The 27,500-nt window shown below is 52.1% G+C and overlaps 1 protein-coding gene across 1 annotated transcript in view; it reads left to right on the top strand.

The window, feature by feature from the left end:
• The window catches only part of LOC137803361 (unconventional myosin-XVI-like), a gene marked incomplete at its 3' end in the record, with an annotated part of 36,261 nt that extends 8,766 nt beyond the window's left edge, over positions 1–27,495 (top strand). The window contains 19 exon segments of the mRNA XM_068601758.1: positions 5,930–6,052; positions 6,055–6,107; positions 6,110–6,197; positions 10,333–10,403; positions 10,849–10,992; positions 14,574–14,682; positions 14,851–14,975; positions 15,106–15,231; positions 17,205–17,280; positions 19,222–19,372; positions 19,483–19,633; positions 19,731–19,841; positions 20,122–20,187; positions 20,985–21,112; positions 23,704–23,809; positions 25,430–25,547; positions 25,932–26,079; positions 26,164–26,275; positions 27,460–27,495. Of these exon segments, the coding sequence (XP_068457859.1) occupies positions 5,930–6,052; positions 6,055–6,107; positions 6,110–6,197; positions 10,333–10,403; positions 10,849–10,992; positions 14,574–14,682; positions 14,851–14,975; positions 15,106–15,231; positions 17,205–17,280; positions 19,222–19,372; positions 19,483–19,633; positions 19,731–19,841; positions 20,122–20,187; positions 20,985–21,112; positions 23,704–23,809; positions 25,430–25,547; positions 25,932–26,079; positions 26,164–26,275; positions 27,460–27,495 (2,042 nt within the window).
• Between the last annotated feature and the right edge of the window lie 5 nt (positions 27,496–27,500).

The raw sequence follows: 27,500 nt of genomic DNA, 5'->3' as shown, positions 1-27,500 counted from the left end.
GAGGAGACTGCACCCTGTGTCCCATGAGGAGGAGACTGCACCCTGTGTCCTGTGAGGAGGAGACTGCACCCTGTGAGGAGGAGACTGCACCCTGTGTCCTGTGAGGAGGAGACTGCACCCTGTGTCCTGTGAGGAGGAGACTGCACCCTGTGTCCCATGAGGAGGTGACTGCACCCTGTGTCCTGTGAGGAGGAGACTGCACCCTGTGTCCCATGAGGAGGAGACTGCACCCTGTGTCCCATGAGGAGGAGACTGCACCCTGTGTCCTGTGAGGAGGAGACTGCACCCTGTGTCCCATGAGGAGGAGACTGCACCCTGTGTCCTGTGAGGAGGTGACTGCACCCTGTGTCCCATGAGGAGGTGACTGCACCCTGTGTCCCATGAGGAGGTGACTGCACCCTGTGTCCCATGAGGAGGTGACTGCACCCTGTGTCCCATGAGGAGGTGACTGCACCCTGTGTCCCATGAGGAGGTGACTGCACCCTGTGTCCCATGAGGAGGTGACTGCACCCTGTGTCCTGTGAGGAGGTGACTGCACCCTGTGTCCTGTGAGGAGGAGACTGCGTATCAAATCAAGCGCTTCCTCAGCTGACAGCTGGCCACCAGGGGGCGGTCAAGTGCTTTGGCTCCACTTTTGGAACGAGAGCTGCTGCAGGTTCCTGAATGTTGAACTTTGTTACACTTCTCTCTCCTCACCTGCCAAGAGGAGAACACACAGCTGGTTCAGGATGGTTGTGCAGAAGAACAGCTGGTTCAGGATGGTTGTGCAGAAGAACAGCTGGTTCAGGAAGGTTGTGCAGAAGAACAGCTTGTTCAGGATGGTTGTGCAGAAGAACAGCTGGTTCAGGAAGGTTGTGCAGAAGAACAGCTTGTTCAGGATGGTTGTGCAGAAGAACAGCTGGTTCAGGAAGGTTGTGCAGAAGAACAGCTTGTTCAGGAAGGTTGTGCAGTACATCACCGTGCTAACAGTGTAGCACTATGGCTACCTACCAACACATCAGTTTTTGCAAGCATACGGATTTGATATGCACAAACGCATGCTCTCTCTCTCTCTCACACACACACACACACACACACACACACACACACACACACACACACACACTGCTGCTCTTCCTCCCACCCCCTCAGTGCTATGTAACCTGCAGATGTGAGATCACCGTGGCACAGATTTATCAAATGTGTGTCACAATCCAGCTTTTCCTCACACACTGTGTGGCTGCAGTCTTACTTTATCTCACTGTATTTTTCCTCTTCTCTCCCGCCTTTTCTCTCGCTCTCTCCTCGCTCACCTTCTCACCCTCCTCGTGCAAACCCTCTTTCCGATGCAAAGCTTTGATATTCGTATATGCAAATCAGCCTTTAAGCACAAAAGTCGTAGAGATGGTCCTCCTGACACTGCAAGCACATTGTGTGTGTGTGTGTGTGTGTGTGTGTGTGTGTGTGTGTGTGTGTGTGTGTGTGTGTCGGAGCATGATAAATGCATGAGGAGAGTGTGTGTCAGTGTGCTGGTGGCAGTAAACGTCTCTGTAGTTAATGTGCAGCATTGAGCTCTTCACCTGCCACCAAACGCCGCACTGCAGCAGCTTCATGCTCTCTTTAGCTTCCATCCAATGTAACGCTCCCTCTCTCCCTTATTTCTCTTTCTCTTGCTCCCCCTGCTGTATCTGCACTCCCTCAATGTTCTCATCTTATCGCTCTCTTTCTGTTTCTCCAATGACCTCCCTCGCTCTCTCTCTTAATCCAGCTCTGTTAAATCTAGTATAGGAAGCTTCAATTAACCTCATCCCCCTTCAAGCTGAGATGTAGAAGCTAGTCCAGGTGTGCATCCTTATAAGTCATTGTGTGTGTGTGTGTGTGTGTGTGTGTGTGTGTGTGTGTGTGTGTGTGTGTGTGTGTGTGTGTGTGTGATCGGAGGAGACAGACGGGGGTGTGTGAGGCAATGAGCATTGCGTCATTGGGGGTGTGTCGAGCTGGAGGCGGGCCGAGCAGGCTGTCAGTCAGTGACGTGAGCGGAGCACGTGCGTCGGTCTCGGCTGTGAAGACGCTGTGCGGCGCTGATCTGTCTGCGGCGAGGAGAGCGAGAAACACTGCAGCTCCCCTTGCCGAAGGGTGGATCGAGGGAGCAAGTGTGTGTGTGTGTGTGTGTGTGTGTGTGTGTGTGTGTGTGTGTGTGTGTGTGTGTGCGTGCACGTGTGTGTGCACGTGTGTGTGTCTGGGTCTGTGCGCATGTAGATGCTGCATGGGCTGCAACCGGAGCTGCTGCTGCTGGTGAATAACGCAGACAGGGAAGCAGAGTTTGGATCGCATGCAGGGAGCCAGATGAGTGATGCATCCTGCCGGTTACGAGCTCTGCGTCAGTGCAGGAACCTGCAGCTGCCTCCAGTAGCTGCCTCCAGTAGCTGCCTCCAGTAGCTGACTCCAGTAGCTGCCTCCAGTAGCTGCCTCCAGTAGCTGCCTCCAGTAGCTGCCTCCAGTAGCTGCCTCCTGCAGCTGCCTCCAGTAGCTGCCTCCAGTAGCTGCCTCCAGTAGCTGCCTCCAGTAGCTGCCTGCTTGACTGACTGACTTCCCGTCTACCTTTCTGCTGCCAGCATCTCGACCTGACGGGCAGACTGTCTGACTTAATCAGAAAATGTCTCACTACCATTTCATCAAATGCTGTAAGTAGCCGTTCAGCATCTCTTTGTGTGTGTGTGTGTGTGTGTGTGTGTGTGTGTGTGTGTGTGTGTGTGTGTGTGTGTGTGTGTGTGTGTGTGTGTGTGTGTGTCTGTGTGTGTGCGCGCGTGTGTGTGCCTTGGCCATCGGTGTGCCCGTTGTATCAGCAGTCACTAAACATGCGGTGTCATTATACTGTGAGTTTACATGCTCAAGAATTCTGGTCACCGGCGGCCGTCACAGCGGCATAATCTAAACGTGTGTGTGTGTGTGTGTGTTTGTGCATGCAGTGTGTGCGTGCGTGCGGTTGCTGCAGAGATCTGCTGCAGGTGTGTGAAGTTGACCGGTGAATGCAGCAGGTACTGCAGAGCCATGAAATGTCTCAGAGATGCATCTGTGACAGAGTGACTGAGAGAGGAAGAGTCTCAGAGAGGAAGAGTCTCAGAGAGGAAGAGGCTCAGAGAGGAAGAGGCTCAGAGAGGAAGAGTCTCAGAGAGGAAGAGGCTCAGAGAGGAAGAGTCTCAGAGAGGAAGAGTCTCAGAGAGGAAGAGGCTCAGAGAGGAAGAGTCTCAGAGAGGAAGAGGCTCAGAGAGGAAGAGTCTCAGAGAGGAAGAGTCTCAGAGAGGAAGAGGCTCAGAGAGGAAGAGTCTCAGAGAGGAAGAGTCTCAGAGAGGAAGAGTCTCAGAGAGGAAGAGTCTCAGAGAGGAAGAGGCTCAGAGAGGAAGAGGCTCAGAGAGGAAGAGGCTCAGAGAGGAAGAGGCTCAGAGAGGAAGAGTCTCAGAGAGGAAGAGTCTCAGAGAGGAAGAGGCTCAGAGAGGAAGAGGCTCAGAGAGGACAGATGGAGCCAGACTGAGGGTGAGTCACAGTCGTGTTGCAGAGAGGGAAAGGAAAGGTGAGGATGACGTGAGGAATGTGGCCAAGTGATGAGCAGAAAGAGGAGTGATGAGCAGAAAGAGGAGTGATGAGCAGAAAGAGGAGTGAAAGAGGAGTGATGAGCAGAAAGAGGAGTGATGAGCAGAAAGAGGAGTGATGAGCAGAAAGAGGAGTGATGAGCAGAAAGAGGAGTGATGAGCAGAAAGAGGAGTGATGAGCAGAAAGAGGAGTGATGAGCAGAAAGAGGAGTGATGAGCAGAAAGAGGAGTGATGAGCAGAAAGAGGAGTGATGATGGAGAGTGATGCTGATGTTGGAGGCGATGACAGAGAACCAGTTATATGTGGAGGTGACGCTCCTCTAGAGTCCTGCCTGCCCTCTGACCCCTGTCTCACCCAGGTGTGTGTGTGTGTGTGTGTGTGTGTGTGTGTGTGTGTGTGTGTGTGTGTGTGTGTGTGTGTGTGTGTGTGTGTTCATATGTTTTCATGCTGTCATGTTATGAGCCGGATGTTCCACATTGAATCAATAAGAGACTCAGACGGTGACGACATGAAAGAAGAAGAAAGCTTCTCTCTCTCTCTCTCTCTCTCTCTCTCTCTCTCTCTCTCTCTCTCTCTCTCTCTCTGTCTCTCTCCCTCTCCCTCTCTCTCTGTCTCCCTCTCTCTCTCTCTCTCCCTCTCTCTCTCTCTCTCTCTCTCTCTCTCTCTCTCTCTCTCTCTCTCTCTCTCTCTCTGTCTCTGTCTCTCTCTCTCTCTCCCTCTCTCTCTCCATATTCCTCAGATTCATTCATCCTGTTTCATCTCTTCTTCTTTCTCTCTCTCAGTATTATTTTTGTGTTTTCCAAGCTGACATGTCAGTTTTTAGCTTCCTTAAATGTGTAAATGAGGAATGATGTCTCTTCATGCAGCAGGTTGATGGTATATTACTTTATTACTTCTGTTCTCATTGACTGAGCCACACATGTTATTGATCTTTGCTGTCAGGATCAATATGTGATGTGTAGACAACATGATGTATATTCACAGCAGATGCAGACACGTGTCGCCACAGATTACAGAGCTCACAGTAAACCTGAAGTTTGGTTCTGAGTGGACCTAGAAGCTCTTCATGAGACTGCATGGGTCCATGAGGACCGTCAAGGGACACCAGAGGATGTCCCTGCTGCTGCCACCAGAGGATGTCCCTGCTGCTGCCACCAGAGGATGTCCCTGCTGCTGCCACCAGAGGATGTCCCTGCTGCTGCCACCAGAGGATGTCCCTGCTGCTGCCACCAGAGGATGTCCCTGCTGCTGCCACCAGAGGATGTCCCTGCTGCTGCCACCAGAGGATGTCCCTGCTGCTGCCACCAGAGGATGTCCCTGCTGCTGCCACCAGAGGATGTCCCTGCTGCTGCCACCAGAGGATGTCCCTGCTGCTGCCACCAGAGGATGTCCCTGCTGCCACCAGAGGATGTCCCTGCTGCTGCCACCAGAGGATGTCCCTGCTGCTGCCACCAGAGGATGTCCCTGCTGCTGCCACCAAGAGAGCTGCTGCTGCCACCAGAGGATGTCCCTGCTGCTGCCACCAGAGGATGTCCCTGCTGCTGCCACCAGAGGATGTCCCTGCTGCTGCCACCAGAGGATGTCCCTGCTGCTGCCACCAGAGGATGTCCCTGCTGCTGCCACCAAGAGAGCTGCTGCTGCTGCCACCAAGAGAGCTGAGGGAGAGAAAGGACCTGTGTGTGTGTGTGTGTGTGTGTGTGTGTGTGTGTGTGTGTGTGTGCGATGGCGTGTTGCAGTATTCAAGCCAGCGTGCTTCTCTAGCTTTTGTGACTATTGTGTATTTTGTTGTTTTCTATTGTTGTTTTCTATTGTTGTTTTCTATTGTGACCCACGATGTCCTGCACAGCCCCTGAGGTGAAAGACGGCCTTCTCGTTGACAGATGTCACATCTGATGTGCGAGCAGCAGAGTTCAGTCACTGACGTCATGCGAGCACATGGTGGGCACGGGAGCAGCTGCAGCGGCTACAAGCACTCAGTGACATGGACGCAGCCTCAGTGGAGGCTCTCTGAGCCCCTCCTGCACACGCTGCATGCGTCCAAGCAGACCATAATAGCTTCAGCAGCTGCTGGGATGAGATCTGTTTGGCCAAGTTCCACGAGAGGCAGGGAGCTTATGCAGAGTCAGCAGAATCACTGCGACAGAAGAGACCAAACGCTGTGGCGCTCCAACCGCTGAACAGACATCGCACGTCCTCCTCAGTGAATGTACTGACTGCCCACGCGGCTGCAGACGCCCGCGTGCTGGGAGGAAACGCAGCGCTGGCTTCGGTGGCGTGCTGTGAGCTGTATCTGTAGCTCAGTTTCATGAGAGTGAATGCTGATGACCGCGGTGTGTTCACTCGCTGCTCTTCTGCCCACCAGGTTGTTTCCAGCTCTGTAATGTCTTCCGTCAGAACATGGAGATAGACCAGTGTCTGCTGGAGTCTCTCCCCATTGGCCAGCGCCAGCGGCTGGTCAGGAGGATGCGCTGTGACCAAATAAGGGCGACTACGAGAGGGAGAAGAGCCTCCAGCGGCAGCAGGGCGGAGTCAAGGTCCGAGCGCCGCCCGCCCAGCGCAGAAGCGGCGCGTCCGCTTCAGCCTCGCCGACGTCCTGCAGGAAGCCATCGTCCAGCACGACCACAGAGAAGGTGGGCGCGCGAATGAGGTGTATGCTCACTCACTCACTCACTCACTCACTCACTCACTCACTCACTCACTCACTCACTCACTCACTCACTCACTCACTCACCCACTCACTCACTCACTCACCCACTCACTGCCAGTCACACACTTGTTCTGAATCTTTCCGTTCAAGCATTTTTCCTGATAGTCACGGCTCTCAAGGACAAACCTTTGCTGAGACTAGTCCACAGTCACCTGGCTGGTTTCTGCTGGACTGTGTGTATCATATTGTGTGTATTCATATAGTGTATTCATATTTGTGACAACACAAAGCAATCCATCAAAACAATATTAGCATGTTAAAATATTAGCCCAGGCAGCATGAACACGGCATCGTTTCAGCCTTTTGGTTCAAACAAGAGCAGCTCGCTCATTCTGGGTGTATTTGGATGATCATTTCTTTCAGAAATGCAGATAACAATGAAGATATTAATAGTGAAAATACATTCACATGAACTGTGCTGAAGGACTCCTGAGGCGCGCAGTGATCTGTTCTCTCAGTAAACACGCTGAAGCACTCGGCTCAGTGAATCATCAGAAGCAACCGGTCCTTCACTCTGCAGGACGTGGCTGTTCTTCTCCACCGCAGCGTCTTTCTTTTCGTCCGTGGCCGTCTGCAACCGTCTGCAACCGTCTGCAGTCGTCTGCGTCGTCTGCGGTCGTCTGCGGCCGTCTGCGGCCGTCTGCGGTCGTCTGCGGCCGTCTGCGGCCGTCTGCGGCCGTCTGCAGCCGTCTGCAGATGACTGCAGCTGTCCGGGTGAACGTGTCGTTCAGCAGGCTTTGCAGGTCATGGTGGTCATCTCTGCTGTCCTGCTGGCCGCTGCGTGCAGCCGCTGCCAGACTGAAACGGGGCGCGTTGCTCGGCATGCGTCAGATGCTCTGCATGAAGCCTGCTGACCAGAGAGAACTGGGAGCAGCTTCTGCTGCGTCGGCATGGGAAGACCTCTTGACTCACTCCTTCCTGACTGACTCCAGGAGTCGGGACGGCTTGTGTGTTCCCTGTCGGCCCGTCTGGTGCTGCAGGTCCTTCTCTTCCTGGCTGGATCGGGACTTTCCTCATGGTGGAGGTTCTCCAGCGTTCCTGGTCCTCGGGGGCAGAGAGCTCCTGTCTTTCCTCCCGTTGGCTCTCTGTTCCTTGAGCGCAGAGGGATTTGGACGTTCCCAGAGGATGTGTGAGCTTTCTTTCTTTCTGCTTACAGAGGTATTTTAAGTGAGGGTGGATTGTGTACTCGGAGCCCAAAAGTTAATCTGAAGATCGGAGTAGAAGAACCTCGTTGATGCAAACAGAAAGATTCACCCACTTACTGTAGTGCTGCTTTCCTCTTTGCTGATGTCTTCAACATTGCTGTTATCATGAACAAACAATGATTAATGGAGATAAATGAACGGACTCAGCATCGTTTCTAAGAACTTGAGTGTTTGCAAAAGAGAAAGATCATTTAAATAGAGAGAAAAGAGCAGAAAGGAAAACAATGAGAGAGAATTAGTGAACCTTCTTCTATTGTTCTAATAAAGCCTGTTTTCATCCTGAGAATTAGATTAAATTAGAGAACCTCAGTCCGCTGAGGAGGCAGCAGGTAATCTGTAATCTCTCACAGCCGTACGAGGACGGTCTTCTTATCATTGTTCAGGAATAAAAAGAATGGAGAAAACAATGAAGAGAAGCAGGCTGAGAACAAAGGAGGACTGGAACGTGGAGGGAAATGAAAACCTGGAACGCCAGAGAGCTTGAAAGCAGAAAGGATGCATGTGATTATGGAGGATAGTGTGAGGTGAGAAACAGCCCAGATATGAATTATACTAGATTTACACTCCATTCCTGTCCGTCATGCAACCATAAGGCTTTTGACATTTGGTGAAATTGCTTTTTTCAAAGCAAACTCTGCACTTCCTCAATACAAAGCGCAGCAGCTGTTGCTTAGTAGCCATGAAACATCTTTTGTTACTATAACAGAATAATAATGAATATGTTTAGGTTCCTACTGAACATGCGACCACAAAGTGACTCATTTGTAAATGCTTAAGAAAGGTGAGCAGTAAATCTAAGATGGAGTGAAGTGGAGCGTCACACAGCGTGGAAGCGTTTGACGCCTCGTTGATGAAAACATCAACAACTCAACACGAGAGCAACGTGTGTTGAGTTTGCTGCTGGAGCCATGCAACGTCCTCCTGTTGCATCAACACGAGAGCAACGTGTGTTGAGTTGCTGCTGGAGCAGTGCAACGTCCTCCTGTTGCATCAACACGAGAGCAACGTGTGTTGAGTTGCTGCTGGAGCAGTGCAACGTCCTCCTGTTGCATCAACACGAGAGCAACGTGTGTTGAGTTGCTGCTGGAGCAGTGCAACGTCCTCCTGTTGCATCAACACGAGAGCAACGTGTGTTGAGTTGCTGCTGGAGCAGTGCAACGTCCTCCTGTTGCATCACACGAGAGCAACGTGTGTTGAGTTGCTGCTGGAGCAGTGCAACGTCCTCCTGTTGCATCAGACTGCAGCGCTGCAACAGCGGCAGACATTGCTGGACTTGTTTCAGCGTTGCAACACTTGAACGCTGTGAAGTCACGCAGTGTGCACGTGTGCATGTGCACGTGTGTCACACTTGCATTGTGACTCATGAGCATCCATCAGAATCACAGGTATTGATCAGTGTGTATAGATCCGTGTTGCAGGGACTCTCAGACTCCGATCAATGATCCACAGTGAGACAGCAGCAGAGTCTGTTCACAGCCCGCTGCCTTCAGACGGCTCTTTGCTCTGCTGCTGCTCTGCTAATGCTGCTGCTCTGCTGCTGCTGCTGCTCTGCTGCTGCTCTGCTAATGCTGCTGCTCTGCTGCTGCTGCTGCTCTGCTAATGCTGCTGCTCTGCTGCTGCTGCTGCTCTGCTAATGCTGCTGCTGCTCTGCTAATGCTGCTGCTCTGCTAATGCTGCTGCTCTGCTGCTGCTCAGCTATGCTGCTGCTGCTCTGCTAATGCTGCTGCTCTGCTAATGCTGCTGCTCTGCTGCTGCTGCTCTGCTAATTGCTGCTGCTCTGCTGCTGCTCTGCTAATGCTGCTGCTGCTCTGCTGCTGCTGCTTTTCTGCTAATGCTGCTGCTTCTCTGCTGCTGCTGCTGCTCTGCTAATGCTGTTGCTGCTGCTCCGCTGCTGCTCTGCTAATGCTGCTGCTGCTCTGCTAATGCTGCTCTGCTAATGCTGTTGCTGCTGCTGCTCTGCTAATGCTGCTGCTGCTCTGCTGCTGCTCTGCTAATGCTGCTGCTGCTCTGCTAATGCTGCTGCTCTGCTGCTGCTGCTGCTGCTCTGCTAATGCTTGCTGCTGCTCTGCTGCTGCTCTGCTAATGCTGCTGCTGCTCTGCTGCTGCTGCTTCTCTGCTGCTGCTGCTGCTCTGCTGCTGCTCTGCTGCTGCTGCTTCTCTGCTGCTGCTGCTGCTCTGCTAATGCTGCTGCTCTGCTGTTGCTGTTGCTCTGCGTTCAAATCATCATCCAGAGATGTTCTGTTACGTAGAGTGTCTACCAAGGTCTCTCTCTCTCTCTCTCTCTCTCTCTCTGTCTCTCTCTCTCTGTCTCTCTCTCTCTCTCTCTCTCTCTCTCTCTGTCTCTCTTCTCTCTGTCTCTCTCTCTCTCTCTCTCTCTCTCTCTCTCTCTCTCTGTCTCTCTCTCTCTCTCTCTCTCTCTGTCTCTGTCTCTCTCTCTCTCTCTCTCTCTGTCTCTCTCTCTCTCTCTCTCTCTCTCTGTCTCTCTCTCTCTCTCTCTCTCTCTCTGTCTCTCTCTCTCTCTCCTCTCTCTCTCTCTCTCTCTCTCTCTCTCTCTCTCTCTCTCTCTCTCTGTCTCTCTCTCTCTCTCTCTCTCTCTCTCTCTCTCTCTCTCTCTCTCTCTGTCTCTCTCTCTCTCTCTCTCTCTCTCTCTCTCTCTCTCTCTCTCTCTCTCTCCTCTCTTCTCTCTCTGGTACTGGTTTCTATCTGGTTGCCATGGAAACTCCACATACGGCTTGAACAGCTGTTTTGCAATTTTCCACAAAATGACAACACACACACACACACACACACACACACACACACACACACACACACACACAGCTGTGAACATTGTGGTGTGTGTGTGTGTTGCAGTGTTGCGTCTCCTGCAGGAGGGAGCTGACCCCAACACGCTGGTTCCTTCTGGGGGATCCTTACTGCACCTGGTGAGAGCCATTATTACTAATATTGTTATTAATAATAATATTATTACTACTATTAATAGTAGTATTATTAGTAATAATATTATTACTATTAGTATTACTATTAATATTATTATTATTACTAGTATTACTACTATTAATATTATTAATAATAATATTATCAATAATATTATTATCATTACTACTATTACTATTATTATTATCAATATTATTATTAATATTACTAGTATTATTATTACTACTATTACGATTATTATTATTATTATTACTACTATTAATATTATTATTATTAATAATATTAATATCATTATGATTGTTATTATTACTACTACTATTATTATTATTATTATGACTATTATGACTATTATTGTTATTATTATTACATTATACTTATATGTGTGTGTGTGTGTGTGTGTGTGTGTGTGTGTGTGTGTGTGTGTGGTTGCAGTGTGCTCGCCATGACAACGTGCTGGCGGCTGAGCTGCTGCTCTCTGCTGGTCTGGACGTGAACCTTCAGGATGAGGACCTGTGGACGGCGCTGCATGTGGCGTGTGTGTGTGACCACGCGGACGTGCTGCTGCTGCTGCTGCTGGTAGGAAACACACACACACACACACACGTCTACCCGCAGCACGTCGCCGGGACGACTCACTATGCACACATTCACACACGCAGGGACACACAACGTTGTGATCTGTTGAACCAGTTCCAAGCGCGCCCGCTACAGATTAGAGGAGCCTCTGGAAGAGCTGCAGATTAACTGCATGTTCCTTAGGAAGCTTTGGACCAGAGGCTTCACACCAGTCATCCAGAATGTCCAAGTGCAGCTTCATCCATCAGGGTTTGGGATTAAAGCTCTGAAACACAGCTTCATCCATGAGGGTTTGGGATTAAAGGGCTGAAACACAGCTTCATCCATCAGGGTTTGGGATTAGAGGGCTGAAACACAGTTTCATCCATGAGGGTTTGGGATTAGAGGTCTGAAACACAGCTTCATCCATGAGGGTTTGGGATTAAAGGGCTGAAACACAGCTTCATCCATCAGGGTTTGGGATTAGAGGGCTGAAACACAGTTTCATCCATGAGGGTTTGGGATTAGAGGGCTGAAACACAGCTTCATCCATGAGGGTTTGGGATTAAAGGGCTGAAACACAGCTTCATCCATCAGGGTTTGGGATTAGAGGGCTGAAACACAGCTTCATCCGTCAGGGTTTGGGATTAGAGGGCTGAAACACAGCTTCATCCATGAGGGTTTGGGATTAGAGGGCTGAAACACAGCTTCATCCATGAGGGTTTGGGATTAGAGGGCTGAAACACAGCTTCATCCATCAGGGTTTGGGATTAGAGGGCTGAAACACAGCTTCATCCGTCAGGGTTTGGGATTAGAGGGCTGAAACACAGCTTCATCCATCAGGGTTTGGGATTAGAGGGCTGAAACACAGCTTCATCCATCAGGGTTTGGGATTAGAGGGCTGAAACACAGCTTCATCCATCAGGGTTTGGGATTAGAGGGCTGAAACACAGCTTCATCCATCAGGGTTTGGGATTAGAGGGCTGAAACACAGCTTCATCCATCAGGGTTTGGGATTAGAGGGCTGAAACACAGCTTCATCCATCAGGGTTTGGGATTAGAGGGCTGAAACACAGCTTCATCCATCAGGGTTTGGGATTAGAGGGCTGAAACACAGCTTCATCCATCAGGGTTTGGGATTAGAGGGCTGAAACACAGCTTCATCCATCAGGGTTTGGGATTAGAGGGCTGAAACACAGCTTCGTCCATGAGGGTTTGGGATTAAAGGGCTGAAACTCCGCTCTGCAGGATGTTTCCCGCTCTGCTCGGCCCGCCGTCGTGCTGATTCGCTCCGTGACGAGGGCGCCGGCTGCAGGGCAGGGCACCCGGTGGGCCGGTCTGCTGGTGCTGATTGGACCACGGAGGGTTCACGGTACAGCCTGGTTCTGCTGATTGGGTCCTGAGCGATGGCTGTCTGTGTGCCGGCAGGAAGGAGACGCTCCTGAGAGGAATGCCTCCGTCTGAAGAGCTGCCAGGAAAAGGATGTGCAGAGGAAATGTTCAGTGGCTGCTGGTTGATGCGCGTTTGCATATTTGCATTTAAATTCCCTGAAAGCAGAGACTCAGGCCCAGTTTGTAGAGCATGCTGTGATATGGATACGCCAAATGCAACGCATGCCGCGGGTTCTGCTTTCATGATGGCAACACCATGAGAGAGGAGAGGGACTGAAACTAAAAGATTCACCTCCATGCACAACCAGCTTCCACTCGATGAGCTCTCATCCCACACAACTGAAGCGGGTTAAAGACCTAAAGAGGAAGAACATTTCCAGGAAATCCCCCAAATCCTTTTAAAAGCAAGAAGTTCAAAATGATTTCACCTTCAAGAAACATCCAAATATGTCTTCAAGCCCATTAAAGGAAGGATCCTCCATGTGACTGGATGTGTCTGCACTGCTTTGTGACTGTGACGATGTCACTGAGAGCTCACGAGTCTGAAGGACACTTCACATGCAACAATGCACATTGCATGCAGCGTTTGCTTTAGTCTTTACGGTAGAATAAGATCTAGAAAGCCCAATGCTCTTCCTGTCTGCATGTTAAACATAAGCTGCAGTCCAGCCACATCTCAGATGGAGATGCAACCCCTTGTCTTCCTTCATTCATGTTCTCCAGCGTCAGGGCCAGTCGGCTGTGACCCTGCAGACCTTCCTCTGAATACAAGCTCACATCTTCAAGAGAAGTGGAACACGGTGCTGACTGGCAGCTTCATCTTGGATTGGCACAGGAAGGAGTAGAGCTGATGCGTGCCGCTCCTCCACCTCTTCCCCTCGTCCTCCTCCTCCTCTGCTGCTCCTTCATTCAGAAGAGATGTTCTGCTGACAGAGATGTTGCCGCTCCAGTTGTTGTTGAGGAGGGAAGGCTGTGCATCGCTGCTCCTCTGCTGCCTCTCAACAGAAGCAGAAAGACATTTCCAACTGATCCTGTTATTCCTCTGCATCTGTGGCTCGTGTGGATTAACTGAGACTCTGGATTAACTGTGAGTTTACAGACACAGCGGATTGAGGAAACATATGCATCCTCTTTACAATGCAATACTTATCAATATGGGTTTTTAAAGCTGTTCTTTTAGAAGCGCCAAACACAAATCAACGGAGGAGCCTGACCTTTAGAGAAGCCCTCGCTCCAGACCTCCTCATCAGCTGAGCTTTACGTCGCCACGAGGTTCCTTGTTTTCTCAGTAAATAGTCACCAAGCAGCAGCTGATAGTTCTTCATGTTAATTCATGTCCTTGGTCAACACAGTGAGACCAGAGCACCGCGTTGTGCTGCCTTCATCGCTCTGGAGCTGCTCTGCGTTTCTTGAATGAATCGTTTCCTTTCAAAATCTTCAAAACGTTTTCATTGTCTCTGAAAAGCAAGAAAAAGAACCTTGTTTGTTTATGAATCTATTAATAATTGCCCGGTCTCCGTGATGGTTTGGGCTCTGTGTCCTTGTGCTTTGAGAGCGCTAAGGTCAACGCTTCCTCCCTCCTCGCCCTCTTCCTCACATGTTTCCTTCCCTCTCTGTGTTCGAAGGACGGGTCATAAATCTCTTCGCCGCGCTTCAACTCGGCCGTCAGAAGTCTTCTCTGTGAATCTCCAGGATTCAGTCTTCTGTTATCAGAGTGGCTTCAACCCTTCAGCCGCTGGTCCTTTACGGTCAAACAACAGGATTCCTGCTGTTTCCTCTTGAAGCATGCCACTTCCCCCTGAGGAGGCGCTGATGAGGAGGAAACGGACAGAAGGAAAGTCCACATGGGTACGCATGTCTGCTTTACTGCGACAGCACAGCAGCAGCTTCACAAAGAAAAGCAATGATCACAACAGAGAGCACCGGCTGCAACAGGAGGAGCCCGAAGGCCTCCATGTTGTCTCATGCTACAACCGTTAAGTGAAGTCATTAATACACACGCACACACACGCTCACCCCGATGAACCAACGTCCTCGCGCCTCACTGGCCCCGCCCCCACGCGGCTCTTTAATGAGGCCTGTAGTCGCTGTGATGCCTCCAGGGCTCAGGCGACGCCTCAGGGAAGACGCCTCTTCACCGTTTCCAGTCTGAACCGCTGCAGCTGACACTGTTTCCCTTCTGTCTTCTGCTTTCTGCTGCTCTGCGTGAAGTCCGGAGTGGATGTTCTGCTGCAGGACGTCAACGGAAACATCCCCCTGGAATACGCCTCCGAGGGAACGGAGACCGGCTTCATCCTCCGACAGCACCTGGAGGGAAAAGGTAAAGCTTCGTCAGCGCTGCGCCAGAGAAACACAGCGAGCCGACGCTCCACATCGCATTCACCCTTTCATTGTGGTTTCTGTGGGACTCCAGACGCACACTTTCTAAAAGCACACAGCTGAATACTTCCCCTGACATGTGGGTCTCATCCGTGTTTGTGCGTTTCAGGAGTGGACGTGTCCTCCATGCACGCCATGAAGATGCAGAGACGCAGCAGCATGCTCTCTGACGTCAGGCAGCTCGTCGCCACCGGGGGAAGCCTGGACCAGCCCGGTGAGGGCGGGGTCACTCTGGTACGTGTGTGTGTGTGTGTGTGTGTGTGTGTGTGTGTGTGTGTGTGTGTGTGTGCTGACCGCTCTTTCTTCAACTCCTTTATGAGATACTGTAGCTTCTCCGTCTTTCACTGCCTCTCTCTCTCTGAAGCTGCACATAGCGAGCGCCAGCGGCTACAGAGAGGTGGTGTCCGTGCTGCTGGAGAGCGGAGCGGACCCTCAGCCAGCTGACGACGTCTTCTGGACCCCTCTCCACCTGGCTGCTAGATACGGACAGGTAACAGCCGCTCTACCAAGTGTCACACTGCCAAGACATTAAGGAAGAAGTGCCTTGATTCCACTCATCTGGTTGCATTTATCTGATTGAATGAACTACATGAGGAAGCTCTTGATGGATGCAGAAGTTGCCTCCAGAACCTGCACACGCTCTGATAAGCGGCTCTTTGGCCTATTAATTAGCAGCAGCCTGCGCATGCGTTGCTTCCAGCGTGTCAGACGAGCAGGTGAATGCCAGAGAGCTCCAGATGGAGCGGAGGGGAGTTGTTCTGGTGTTTGGGAGGAGTCCAGCGATGAAGGAAGGGAAGTGATGTCTGTGTGCTGCTGAAAAGAGGGAAACATATTCTGTATTTAGAGTCGCTCTCTCCTGCTGTGGCTCATCTCCCCTGAAGAGGTTTGTTCCCTCTTCCAGTTTTAAAACATTGCGCAATCTTCTAAATGGAATAGTTACCTCCTTTCATCGCTCTGTTTTTAATAGGTTCTGCATAGGCAATTACTGTGTGTGTGTGTGTGTGTGTGTGTGTGTGTGTGTGTGAGCAGTATGTAAGTGCGTCTGACTCGAGTGGCGTTCTAGAGGAGAATCGATTGTTTCCCTGCAGCTCTTCCTGGAGCCGGCGCTCTGCATGCCAACGACTCCCTGAGCCTTCTGAACACTCACTTCCTGTTGCCACTGGCTTTAACTGACAGTGGCATGTCAGCAGTCAGGATATTATGGGTGTGTGTGTGCAGCCAACTAACCTCCTGGTCTCGCCAAGAAGAGGCTTTGCTGTGAGGCAGAAGCAAAGCGTTGCCTGGAAACTGACTGTAACACGAGCTGCAGCGTTAAGCCGGAGATGCATCTGCAGTGTGACACGCGTACACGACCCTTTAAGAAGATGTATGACCCTTTAAGAAGATGCATGACCCTTTAAGAAGATGCATGACCCTTTAAGAAGATGTATGACCCTTTAAGAAGATGTATGACCCTTAAAGAAGATGTATGACCCTTAAAGAAGATGTATGACCCTTTAAGAAGATGCATGACCCTTTAAGAAGATGCATGACCCTTTAAGAAGATGTATGACCCTTTAAGAAGATGCATGACCCTTTAAGAAGATGCATGACCCTTAAAGAAGATGCATGACCCTTAACGAAGATGCATGACCCTTAACGAAGATGCATGACCCTTTAAGAAGATGTATGACCCTTTAAGAAGATGCATGACCCTTTAAGAAGATGTATGACCCTTTAAGAAGATGCATGACCCTTTAAGAAGATGCATGACCCTTTAAGAAGATGTATGACCCTTAAAGAAGATGCATGACCCTTAAAGAAGATGCATGACCCTTAAAGAAGATGCATGACCCTTAAAGAAGATGCATGACCCTTTTAAGAAGATGCATGACCCTTTTAAGAAGATGCATGACCCTTAAAGAAGATGCATGACCCTTAAAGAAGATGCATGACCCTTTTAAGAAGATGCATGACCCTTTAAGAAGATGTATGACCCTTTAAGGAGATGGATGAGTTGTGTTACTGAAGGATCTGTCGTGTGTGTCTGCTCAATGATCTGTGTCACAGTATATTCCACATTTACATCTATACATCAACACTGTAGCAGCACATGTGGGAATATCTCCTATGATCTGAACAACAATCTGCTTTTTAGTTCTTGCACTGCTGGTTTAGAAGTTGCTGCAGTCCATATGTTGCCCTGGAAGTGTTGCTGTGTTTCTGAGGCGCTCATGGAAGTGTTGCTGTGTTTCTGAGGCGCTCATGGAAGTGTTGCTGTGTTTCTGAGGCGCTCATGGAAGTGTTGCTGTGTTTCTGAGGCGCTCATGGAAGTGTTGCTGTGTTTCTGAGGCGCTCATGGAAGTGTTGCTGTGTTTCTGAGGCGCTCATGGAAGTGTTGCTGTGTTTCTGAGGCGCTCATGGAAGTGTTGCTGTGTTTCTGAGGCGCTCATGGATGATGGATGTGTGTGTTCTCTCTCTCAGACGAGCATCGTTAGCCAGCTGCTGAGGAACAGAGCCGACCCCACGGTGTTGAACTGCAACCAAGACAAGCCCTCAGGTAACACACACACACACACACACACACACACACACACACACACACGTTGCTGCTGGAGCAGGAAAACAATCAAGAGTTAATGATTGACTTATTCAGCTGAGAATGCATTAAAAATCACTCTGAATACATGAAACTCATAAACGCTCATGAACGCTCATGAACGCTTATGAACGCTCATGAACGGTTATGAACGCTCATGAACGCTCATGAACGCTCATAAAACACTCATGAACGCTCATGAACGCTCATGAACGCTCATAAAACAGCGGTTTGGTCGTCTGATTCGTCAAAGTCAGAACGTTAACACACAACTCGTGCACACAGACACACACTGATTCAGATGAGTGACAGCAGGTCATTGGCTTATGGACATTACTTATTGTTGTATAACTGTCCTCATACAGGAAGCTCACAGGATGAACACATGAATAAAGACAGTTTCACTCACTGGTCTGTCCAGTGAAGACAAGACTGCTCTGATTATTGAATATTTAGTATGATATATAAATCAATACATGATTCAACTCACTTTAATCCTTCACATCCACAGTTGTAACCACTGGAGGTGCTGTGGAGGCCACAATGACAGGAAGTGAAGACAGGAAGTGGTGACAGGAAGTGGTGACAGGAAGTGAAGACAGGAAGTGAAGACAGGAAGTGAAGACAGGAAGTGGTGACAGGAAGTGAAGACAGGAAGTGAAGACAGGAAGCGGTGACAGGAAGTGAAGACAGGAAGTGAAGACAGGAAGCGGTGACAGGAAGTGAAGCCAGGAAGTGAAGACAGGAAGCAAAGACAGGAAGTGGTGACAGGAAGTGAAGACAGGAAGTGAAGACAGGAAGCGGTGACAGGAAGCGGTGACAGGAAGCGAAGACAGGAAGCAGTGACAGGAAGCAGTGACAGGAAGCAAAGACAGGAAGTGGTGACAGGAAGTGAAGACAGGAAGCAAAGACAGGAAGTGGTGACAGGAAGTGAAGACAGGAAGCGGTGACAGGAAGCGGTGACAGGAAGCGAAGACAGGAAGCAGTGACAGGAAGCAGTGACAGGAAGCAAAGACAGGAAGTGGTGACAGGAAGTGAAGACAGGAAGTGAAGCCAGGAAGTGGTGACAGGAAGCAGTGACAGGAAGCAGTGACAGGAAGCAGTGACAGGAAGCGGTGACAGGAAGCGAAGACAGGAAGCAGTGACAGGAAGCGGTGACAGGAAGCGAAGACAGGAAGCAGTGACAGGAAGCGGTGACAGGAAGTGAAGACAGGAAGTCTTGTTGGCAGATGAAGCTCAGGCCTGATGTTCTGCTTCATTAGGGAGCAACAATACGCTCACATTGCTGCCAGTTGCAGAGGGCGGCAATGCAACTTGTTGTTCATGCAGGCCATGATACACAAAGAAGACAAACAAATGAAACTCACCCAGACTGGAAGCATCTCCTCAACAGGCCTGCAGGTCTCGTGGTTTACTGGTGAACTCTGCCCTACAGGAAGAAAGCCTTCGGGTTCCTCCTCCATCCTGGAATTGAATGCCACAGCTCCAACATTCACTCCCATGGCTTCACCACCCCTCTGGTTGCTTTACTCCGGCCTTAATCAATAGCTCCTGGTCACATGTAGGCTTAGAAGAGATGCGAGACGAGCCCCCTCTTCCTCGCTTGAAGCCCCTCATCCCTCCTCCGAAGCGATGGGAGTGGAAGGGGTTGTCAGTCAGACAGGATGAACTGTTGGACCTGGTTACAGAAGGGATCTGATCTCCCCTTGAGCACAGCTGGATGACCCTCAGCGGGTTCACATTGTGCACTTTGTGAAGAGTTGATGGGGAGAGACCAGTGAACAGGCAGAGTAGAGTTGGAGTGTAGAGTATTATAAGACAATCCTTTATCAATATGACGTCATTATGTTGTTTTCTATTGGTGAAAAAACATAGTGAAGAATGTATTTTCCCCTTCACCAGACCTCTCCAGGTGTGAGCCCATCGCTGAGCTGCTGCTGGCTGCAGAGGAGAGCTGGCTGCAGAGGCTGCAGGACCCCTCCGCCCCCCCCTCGCCCCCCCACCAGCGCTACGAAGCCGGCTCTCACGACCGCATCGCTCCTGTCAAGAACTTGTGGGTTAACGCTTTCATAAGCACACTTTGAGTCTCATCGCTTGCCCCAAATCTGCTTCCCGTCCATTGACCCACTGTGTCTTCAACACCTGGCCTTTGCTCCCACACAGGAACCCCCTGGGCCTCTCCATCTCCCAGAGGGACTGCCTGCTGGAGAGGTGTGCCATGTTCAGAGAGGCCGGCGCGGCACTGAGCCGACAGCCCTCTCAGGACAACGGCCTCGACGGCCACTTCAGCTCCGGAGCCGGAAAACTGGAGCAGGTACGTTGTTGTGTTACAGCTCAGGATGGAAGGATGCAGTCACAGGTGTAGTCACAGGTGCAGTCACTCCTTTCAGTGAGCTCCGCCCTCTCCTCAGGTGAAGCTCATGCCTCCGGCTCCCAGTGACGACCTGGCTTCCCTCAGCGAGCTGACCGACAGCAGCCTGCTCTACGAGATGCAGAAGCGCTTTGGAAACGACCAGATCTATGTAAGACGACACACACACACACACACACACACACACACACACACACACACACACACACACACACACACCACACACACACAGGGGTTTCTATCACAGAGGTTACTGCGGAGGTGCTCATCAGAGATCCTGCTTCACCTTCCTCTGACATTACCATCTTCTTATGCTCAGAGAGCAGGAAGCAGGCTGGTCAGTGTTGTCTTCAGACAGTCACACTCACTGGAGGTCTCACAGACAGAGTAAAAGATCTCTGGTGTGTGTTGTCTTGTGGTGTGTGTTGCAGACGTACGTCGGACACATCCTGCTGCTGGTCAATCCACACAAAGAGCTGCCCATCTACTCCGCTTTGGTGAGTCTCCAATGACCTCTACTTCACAACATGCTCTCTCTCTTAATATTTCATTTGCAGCTCTCTGTCCTGAGAGACTTTACAGTTGGTACTCTATAAAGGATCTAATAATATAAAGGAGTCGTGTTTAATAAGCAGGACATGAACAGATGAAATGGACCTCGTGTTCATAAATAATGCAGTCTTCCTGTCAGTGATGCTGAGTCTGCAAGGAAGGGAAGTATCCAGTTATGCTAACACACACACACACACACACACACACACACACACACACACACACACATGTTTTAACATGCCATCCCGCCACTTTCAAGAGTAATTTGAAAAACACTCTCTGATGAAAAGCAGCCCTGTTGCTGAATGACATCATGTGTTCATCGTCGTGCTGTCAGGCAGCAGCAGTCTGTCTCCTCCGTCAAAGCAGAGCATCACTCATTCACAAACGGCTGACTTGATGACAGAGTGCTGCATGTGGACCCGGGAGGGGGAGGGGAGACAGAATGAAGCCCCGCCCCCCCGCTGCCCCGTCTCTGGACTCGCTGCAGGAGGACGAGCAGGGAGAAGCAGGACATGTGTCATGTGTCCATATGTCACGACATGTGACCTGCTGGCCGTCTGTCACCCCCCCCCCCCCCCCCCTCATAGCTTCTGTTCCAGGTTTCAGTTCAAAATCCAGATCACTTAACATCAAGTTTTGCAAAACATATTGCTGTCCATCCTGTGTGGCTCCGCCCATGCGTCCATGTCACCTGCGGTTGTAATCCAATGTGTTGGCTCCACCTGTCTTTCTCTCACAGGTGAGTCAGTTGTACCTGAGCTCCACGGGTCGCCTGTGCTCTTCTCTGCCACCTCACATCTTCTCCTCTGCAGAGAGAGCTTACCACATGATGCTGCAGGAGCGCCGCCCGCAGTGTTTCCTCTTGAGGTACCGCCGCCGCCGCCGCAGCTTACGAGACGTCTCCACGGAGACAACACAGTGCCGTTCAGCCGGCCACGCCCCTCACCGCTATGCCCTCACCGCCACGCCCCTCACCGCCACGCCCTCACCGCCACGCCCTCACCGCCACGCCCTCACCGCCACGCCCCTCACCGCTACGCCCTCACCGCCACGCCCCTCACCGCCACGCCCTCACCGCCACGCCCTCACCGCCACGCCCTCACCGCCACGCCCCTCACCGCCACGCCCTCACCGCCACGCCCTCACCGCCACGCCCCTCACCGCCACGCCCTCACCGCTACGCCCTCACCGCCACGCCCTCACCGCCACGCCCTCACCGCCACGCCCTCACCGCCACGCCCTCACCGCCACGCCCTCACCGCCACGCCCCTCACCGCCACGCCCTCACCGCTACGCCCGCACCGCCACGCCCCTCACCGCCACGCCCTCACCGTCACGCCCTCACCACCACGCCCCTCACCGCCACGCCCTCACCGCCACGCCCCTCACCGCCACGCCCCTCACCGCCACGCCCTCACCGCCACGCCCCTCACCGCCACGCCCTCACCGCCACGCCCCTCACCGCCACGCCCTCACCGCTACGCCCTCACCGCCACGCCCCTCACCGCCACGCCCTCACCGCCACGCCCTCACCGCCACGCCCTCACCGCCACGCCCCTCACCGCCACGCCCTCACCGCCACGCCCCTCACCGCCACGCCCTCACCGCTACGCCCTCACCGCCACGCCCCTCACCGCCACGCCCTCACCGCCACGCCCCTCACCGCCACGCCCTCACCGCTACGCCCCTCACCGCCACGCCCTTCACCGCCACGCCCTCACCGCCACGCCCTCACCGCCACGCCCCTCACCGCCACGCCCTCACCGCCACGCCCTCACCGCCACGCCCCTCACCGCCACGCCCTCACCGCCACGCCCCTCACCGCCACGCCCCTCACCGCCACGCCCCTCACCGCCACGCCCTCACCGCCACGCCCTCACCGCCACGCCCCTCACCGCCACGCCCTCACCGCCACGCCCCTCACCGCCACGCCCCTCACCGCCACGCCCTCACCGCCACGCCCCTCACCGCCACGCCCCTCACCGCCACACACCTGTTAAACGGTCCCTGAGGGTTCTTAGCGCTCGGCGTTTGTCAGCCTGTTGCATCTCCACAAAGATGGAGCTTCGTCTCTCACTGCAGCGACGAGCTGCCACCTCACACACCTGAACACACACCTGAACACACACCTGAACACACACCTGAACACACACCTGAACACACACCTGAACACACACCTGCTGGACAGAACCATGCGTCTCATGAGCTCATTTACCTTCCTGCTTTTTGCTTCTCCTGCTTTTACTGTTTCTCTTTCAGTCACACTGATGTTCATTTCCTCTGTATTTCCTCACACACACACACACACACACACACATACACACACACACAGACACACACACACACAAACACACACACCTGCATCGGAGGCCTTTATCCCTGAAGCTCGCGCTCTAACAAAATTCAAATGCAAAAAGTGTTAAAGGAAAAGACAGAGGAGGACTCTGCACTGTCAGGCTGTCAGGAGGAAAGCTGCTACACACACACACACAGACACACACAGACACACACAGACACACACAGACACACACACACACCGCACACTGAAGCCATCTGCTCGGTTCCCCTCTGTCCTCGCTCTCTGCATGCCGGTGAGTGTGAGCATGCTCGGTAGCGGTTCCTTATGTCAGGTTTAATATCCGCAAAACGCTATTCATTCATCCTAACAGGCGCCCACAGCCGATGCACTGTGTGTGTGACGGCGTGCAGGAGGTGCACTGTGTGTGACGGCGTGCAGGAGGTGCACTGTGTGTGTGACGGCGTGCAGGAGGTGCACTGTGTGTGTGACGGCGTGCAGGAGGTGCACTGTGTGTGTGACGGCGTGCAGGAGGTGCACTGTGTGTGTGACGGCGTGCAGGAGGTGCACTGTGTGTGTGACGGCGTGCAGGAGGTGCACTGTGTGTGTGACGGCGTGCAGGAGGTGCACTGTGTGTGTGACGGCGTGCAGGAGGTGCACTGTGTGTGTGACGGCGTGCAGGAGGTGCACTGTGTGTGTGACGGCGTGCAGGAGGTGCACTGTGTGTGTGACGGCGTGCAGGAGGTGCACTGTGTGTGTGACGGCGTGCAGGAGGTGCACTGTGTGTGTGACGGCGTGCAGGAGGATGCATTGCACCTCTTCTCCTGAGCCGCTACACAATGATAACACACTCCGACTCTTCGTGTGTCTCTCCTGCAGCCTCTGCTGGAAGTTCATTTCAGTTCTGGCTCATCATCCAGATGGAAACTGTAGAGGTTGCAGTTCACGCTAGAGAAGGGTGAAGTCATAAAGATCGTACTATGAAATATCAATGAAGGTGCAAAGTGTGAGAGGATCATGTTGTGTCGTATCTCCTGATGTCCAGTCTGAACACCAGGAACCCGTCAATGTTCATTTAATAATAAAACATGAAACATAATAGGAAGGTAAACCGTAGCGCTTCAGCTCAGGACATGAAACAGCGTCTTCTTCCTGTCTCCAGTGGTGAAAGTGGTTCTGGGAAGTCGGAGGCCTGTAAGCACATCGTGAGGCACCTGAGCGCCCGCTGCAGCCCCGGAGGCTTCGACCTGGAGCCCCGAATGAAACACGTACGTCCTGCTTTTCTGTGGCTGCGAGCCGTCAGGCTTCAGTCCTGTGTTGCTCTGTGTCTTTACTTTTGCAAACAGCAGAGAAGAATGATTCATTTTCTTTTTCATTTCCTATGCGTCCATCCTTCACCTTTGTGTCTTTACCTCATCGTTCTCATCAGTCAGAGGACGCGCGACGTAGAGCCGTGGTCATAGCTGCTCTTGTGGAGGGTGGAGGGTCAGGGTGGAGGGTCAGGGTGGAGGGTTAGGGTGGAGGGTTAGGGTGGAGGGTTAGGATGGAGGGTTAGGATGGAGGGTTAGGATGGAGGGTTAGGGTGGAGGGTTAGGATGGAGGGTTAGGATGGAGGGTTAGGGTGGAGGGTCAGGGTGGAGGGTCAGGGTGGAGGGTCAGGTTGGAGGGTTAGGGTGGAGGGTTAGGGTGGAGGGTCAGGGTGGAGGGTTAGGATGGAGGGTTAGGGTGGAGGGTTTGGGTGGAGGGTTAGGTTAGGGTTAGGATGGAGGGTTAGGGTGGAGGGTCAGGGTGGAGGGTTAGGTTGGAGGGTTAGGTTGGAGGGTTAGGGTGGAGGGTCAGGGTGGAGGGTCAGGATGGAGGGTTAGGGTGGAGGGTCAGGGTGGAGGGTTAGGTTGGAGGGTTAGGGTGGAGGGTCAGGGTGGAGGGTTAGGATGGAGGGTTAGGGTGGAGGGTTAGGGTGGAGGGTCAGGGTGGAGGGTTAGGTTGGAGGGTCAGGGTGGAGGGTTAGGATGGAGGGTTAGGGTGGAGGGTTAGGGTGGAGGGTCAGGGTGGAGGGTTAGGGTGGAGGGTTAGGGTGGAGGGTCAGGGTGGAGGGTTAGGGTGGAGGGTCAGGGTGGAGGGTTAGGGTGGAGGGTCAGGGTGGAGGGTTAGGGTGGAGGGTCAGGGTGGAGGGTCAGGGTGGAGGGTTAGGGTGGAGGGTTAGGGTTAGGGTTAGGGTGGAGGGTTAGGGTGGAGGAGAGAGTCCATGGATGGAGCATTGGACTCTGTCAGGGCTTTCCTCTGCTGCTCATTGGTCACTCATCTTTTGAGCATTCAGAGCTCGTGATGGCATCAAGATGACTTCACAGCACAGAAGCCTCATGAAGGAATATTGATCACATTGATCACATTGATCAATATTGATCACATCAGCACAGGAGCATGCACCGCCACACGGCACATTTCCAGTAAATCAAGAGCGGCTACATTTATTTCACAAGGCATTTAATATCAGCATGAAGTTCAGCGTCTATGAACAAGAAGGAAAGCGCTCGCATTACTGCCTCGTTGTGTGTTCCCCGTTGTGTAGTTGTGGTTGAGGTGTTGCCATGATGGTGGAGTTCAACATACAATTCAATGTAACAAAGCGGCGTCGCGAGGACGTGACGTGTTTCTGATGAAGTCATCGTTGTGTAGCGATATCTGGGTCAGCCGAGCATCCGGGACACCATGTCTCCATGTGACGGTGCGGAGCGCCCTCTAGTGGTGGAGAGTCTTTGATTTAGGGGTAAAGATACGAGACGGATACTTTAGTGGATTCATTCTTTTAGAAAATATAAGTCATACATGCTGTGTGAGGATATTCCAACTCACGGTGAACATTTCCTCTGGTTGAACACAACATGCAGGTGAACTGCATCCTGGAGGCCTTCGGCCACGCAAAGACTCTGAGGAACAACAACTCCAGCCGCTTCATCAAGATGTTGAGCATCCAGTACTGTGACAAGAGCAGGACGCCGCTCAGAGGTGACTGCGTCCAGCAGAGATGCTGAACATGTGTCAAAACACTGCTCTTAATGTCTAAATGTCTAGTTTATAGTTCTATATTTCTCTTAGCGTGTTTCCTTCTATGATTCCACCCATTTTTTATCATTTAATTAAATCAAATATACATTACAAATATGTGATTGTCTTAAAGTTTGGTGCTTTATGATGATAGTAAGAGATCTTTGACCTCCTTAAGGAGCTTTACTACTATGTGCTGACCAGTGAACCCCAGCAGGGGGCAGTAGACGCACATGAGTCTCTCTACCGTGTCCAGCACCCGCCTCATGTCCAGAACCACCATCATCTGGTGAAATGTGACTCCCTCCGCTGTGACTGAAGTCTTAAACACATGTGATGCTTCAGGCCGTGTTTCCACCTACATGCTGGAGAAGTCTCGTCTGGAGCACCTTCCTCCTCATCATCGCAGCTTCCACATCTTCTGTTGGATGGCTGACGGCCTGTCGCCTGAGGAGAGCGGCGCACTTCACCTCAGCAATGTCCTGGCTCATCGGTGAGTGTCCGCGCTGCTGGACGTACACTACACATATGTATAGATATAGATATACATGTGTACACATGTCTGTCCTGACACCAGGTACCTGGGTGGAGGACTTCCAGGGCAGGACCCTCCAGCAGCATCGGCCCACAGCAGAGAGCGCCTGGCAGCGGTCAGACACGCCCTGCGCGCCCTGGGCTTCAACAAGCAGGTATCACTTAGAAGATTGTTTATTCAAAGGTTATCGCCGGCAGTGTTGATGTTCCAGACCCTGAAGTCGCCTCAGGAGGGGAACGTTTCCCTCGACACAAGCTGAGTCTGCGAGGTTGAGCTGGATCCTGATGCGTCTCTGACCTCAGACTGAAACCCACAACTCATTCTGAGATTTTATTGGCTTTGTAATTGTCATGTGACTAGAGTGTTATCTCTGCAAACGGGTCAATAATGTCTGAAGTCATCTTCCAATCAAAGAGGCTTGGTCCTGTAAGCAGTGGACCTCTGCCTGGTGGCTTACAGGAGGCTGAAGGACAGCACGCTGTCGTCCCACTGCAGCGCCACAGTTTTTGAAATGAGAGGCCATCAGCGGTTTTTAATGACATCTTTGTCCTAGATGTTTGGATCTCTCAGGAATGGGACTCATGTTCTGTTATCCATCCAAAGATCATATGAGGACATTGATTTATGCCTGCTGAGTGCATGTGCTAAGCGCGTGGTACACTTCGTCCTGTGCACACGGCGGCGTTCCCGTTACCGGCTTCTATTCATAGATCCCAGTCAGCATCTGTCAGCAGCGAGTGACCACCAGCTCACCTTTTAATCCGGCAGCAGCCAATAACGCTGCCGAGGCCGAGGAGGCGGCACGGAGCCACAGGGAGGCGTCTGTCAGGACGCCGCCGTCCGCTGGACGAGAGAGAGGAGCGGGGTGGGGGGGGAGAGAGAGACCACCATTGGTCTGTGTCTCGGTCTAATCAGGGGAAGACTAAAGGTCAACCGTCATTATCGCTCCCTTCCTACGCAGAGGGATCTGTCTGTGTATAGAGTGTCAGACAGAGACTAATGCTGGTGTTTATCTCCAGATATCAGCTCCAATATCCTGCCTTGAGAGAGTGCACACACACACACACACACACACACACACACACACGCACACACACACACACCAACACCCTCAAACTGGAGCATCCCCCTCCCCGCAGTGGGTAATGGGGTTTCCATTAAGCGTCCTCTGCTCAAGGGCAGAGAGGAGGAGAGGGAGCAGATCCTGGAGGTGAACTTTAAGATGAACATGGCCGAGGTTGGATCAGCTGTTCCTGCAGTACATGTTGTATTACACAGAAGGAAAAAGGTACGTTCATGTTTTATTTCCCACGTGGTGTTCATGCCTCTTCCCTCCAGGAGGTGGACTCGGTGTTCGCGCTGCTGGCGGCCGTCCTCCA

Source organism: Clinocottus analis, unplaced genomic scaffold (assembly GCF_023055335.1).
Source record: "Clinocottus analis isolate CAN_PGR_092001 unplaced genomic scaffold, fCliAna1.0.p SCAF_54, whole genome shotgun sequence".
NCBI classification, from domain to species: Eukaryota; Metazoa; Chordata; class Actinopteri; order Perciformes; family Cottidae; genus Clinocottus; species Clinocottus analis.
This window is presented reverse-complemented; position numbering and strand designations above follow the sequence as displayed.